The sequence below is a fragment of the Corylus avellana genome, chromosome 4, assembly GCF_965113065.1.
Source record: "Corylus avellana chromosome 4, dhCorAvel1.hap1.2, whole genome shotgun sequence".
Lineage (NCBI taxonomy): Eukaryota > Viridiplantae > Streptophyta > Magnoliopsida > Fagales > Betulaceae > Corylus > Corylus avellana.
In genome coordinates, this window is record NC_142493.1 from 6,418,539 (window position 1) to 6,421,191 (window position 2,653).

Here is a 2,653-nt window from a genome sequence, read left to right on the forward strand (position 1 = left end):
AGATTTCTGATAATTGCTTACTTGACCGAATTCACAGAATAAGGTTGTGTCGTGCGTTTGGTTCATTTATGGTGTAAATGCAATTTTTTTTCCACTCCAAAATGTTCAGATTTTATTAGAACACACATGGGTTATTAGGTAACTAAACAAGTTCTGTTTAGTTTCTTTTTTTAAAAAAAATAAAATAAAATAAAATAAAAAAAAATAAAAAAAATAAAATAAAAATTACTTAATTAATTAATTAATTAATTAATGTTTTATTTTATTTTTTTGATTTTCACTTTTCTTCATTATTGTGGTTCGGTCGATACACTGCATTGGGTGTATCGACAGAACCAACTTTTTCTCTCTCAATTTTTTTTCTTTCTTCTTTCTTTGTGCTCTTTCTTTTCTTCCTCTGTGTGTCCAACTCTTCCAACTACATTCAAAGTTCAACAATCCACGGTATGTTTATTTCACTTTGTATTTTTTTGTTTGTTCTCAAATCAAAATTTCGGATGGACATATTTGGGTTTGAAGTTGATACTCCGAATTGCTGTTTGCTCTCAAATCAAAATTTTGGATGGACATATTTGGGTTTGAAGTTGTGGTTGATTGAATTTGACTTCCTTCTATCTCACATAATTGTTTCCAAAATACACTTTCTATTATGTATTTAGGACTCGGTTTCTCTTATTGGTATATGTTTATCCATGTTCATATCTACATGCCTATAATGTGTTTGCTAAAATGCCTCAAAGAATAAAATTTGCATGTGTGCTCCATTTTTTTATCACATTGATCTACTTCACTGTTATTGGACTTTCAATATTGATTGGCATGGCACTAGGAACGTTTTGTGTAAAATTCATTTTTTTCATGCTATATTCAATACTTCAATGCCTATAAAACTGTTTACTAGAATGACTCAATGAAGTAGTGCTGCATTGATCTGCATTTTTTTTCCATGCACTCAGTAATTTGTGTTGTGTTAAATTTGCGTCATCTAGATATTGTGCATTTGTCTCATTTGTGGGCTTCATCTTCTAGTATTGTGTGATATCAATTTTCCATATATTTTTTTGGTGTCAATGTAGAAAATGGTGTATCCAATTTCAGAATCTACACAAAGGAGAAAGCGCACTCGAGAAGAAAAATCAGTTTTACAAGAAAAGATTTTGACCCGCAAAATTATGATCGAGCGTGGAGTGGAACAAAATGATCTTACAGTGGAACCGTTCCGATTCATTCATGACATCTTCCAGGAAAATCATTGGACCTCATTGTTTGTTCCTGTGAGTGCCTACACTCGTTTAGTTCGGGAATTCTACTACAACATTGATGATATTGACTTGGTTGGTCCACCGTCATTCAAGACCAAGGTTTCCGGGAAAACTCTCAATATCACTACTGAGCTGATCAGTGAAGTTACTGGGATCCCACTGACAAATGAGAAGCCGCTTCCCTTTCTGGACAATGATGCACAACCAACAAAAGCTAAAATCATGGCGGTTCTTAATCCAATTCAGCAGCTTGTATGGGATGAAGACCTGAAAAAACTTCCGATTGGCAATATACGGGCTCCAGAGAGGTTGTTAACTCGGATTGTACTGCAGAATATTTGGCCAATTTCTCGCCATAGTCATTTGACTATCGAACGAGCAATGATGATTTATGGCATCATTACTCGTGCTGAGTTTTGTTTATGCACTCATTTCGTACTGACAATGATCGAGCTTCATGAAGATCATTCTATTGCATTACCTTATGGCGGTCTCATTACGAAGATTCTGCACGCCACTTTGCCAAAAATTGCTGCAAATGAACGTATGGAAGCTCCTGAAGGTTACTTTGGAAAAGCAACTGTGATGAAGTCCAATGCCCAACTTCGACTTCACGCTCCAGCTGCGCAGGAGCCTCCACTTGCTCAAGAGACTACCGCTGCGTCCTCCTCAGGATCATCAGACATGCCAAGTCAATTAACTAAAATAATTGACTTACTTCAAACTCAAGGCCGAAGCATTGAAGCCATCAACACTCGCCTAACGAATTTGGAGAAAGATGTGAAGTCCATCAAGGAAAGCCTTTGGCAAGAATAATTTTTCCCTCTTGTTTTGTTTGGTTTTGTTTCTGGCAAGACAATTTTTTGTTGGTGTTGTCTGTTTAAAACTTGGTTGTTGGGTTTCTTATTTACAACTCTAGTTTTTTTTTGCTTCCTTTGTCCTTCCGAGACAAAAAGGGGGAGTTATTTTGATGTGTCATTTTCATGTACTACATTACTTTTGTTCCCGAATGGCCAAAGGGGGAGTTTGTTAGTTTAGGTTTTGGCTCATTCGGTTTACATGTATAGAGTTGAAAATGAGAATATTTAGGAAGCAGGTTCTAGCAGGGTCCGGACCTCCAGAAGCAGGGTCCGGACCCCATTTCCAGAGACTTATTTTTTCAAGCAGGGTCCGGACCTCCAGAAGCAGGGTCCGGACCCCATTTCCAGAGACTTATCTTTTCAAGCAGGGTCCGGACCTCCAGAAGCAGGGTCCGGACCCCATTTCCCGAAAGTGGATTTCTCAAGTAGGGTCCGGACCTCCAGAAGCAGGGTCCGGACCCCATTTCCCGAAAATGGATTTCTCAAGCAGGGTCCGGACCTCAGATCTGCAGGGTCCGGACCTGACGGACT

General features: G+C 38.2%; 1 protein-coding gene across 1 annotated transcript; it reads left to right on the plus strand.

Annotated features, from left to right (window-relative positions):
• The first annotated feature begins 392 nt into the window (after positions 1–392).
• On the plus strand, positions 393–2,078 carry LOC148586201 (uncharacterized). The gene is made up of 2 exons (XM_088515503.1): positions 393–444; positions 1,077–2,078. The coding sequence occupies exon 2, from the start codon at positions 1,080–1,082 to the stop codon at positions 2,076–2,078; it is 999 nt and encodes a 332-aa protein (XP_088371629.1). The 5' UTR covers positions 393–444; positions 1,077–1,079.
• Positions 2,079–2,653: the final 575 nt, after the last annotated feature.

Bases quoted from the DNA above. Each gene is read 5' to 3' on its own strand.
- LOC148586201 (XM_088515503.1), top strand. From the start codon at position 1,080: ATGGTGTATCCAATTTCAGAATCTACACAAAGGAGAAAGCGCACTCGA.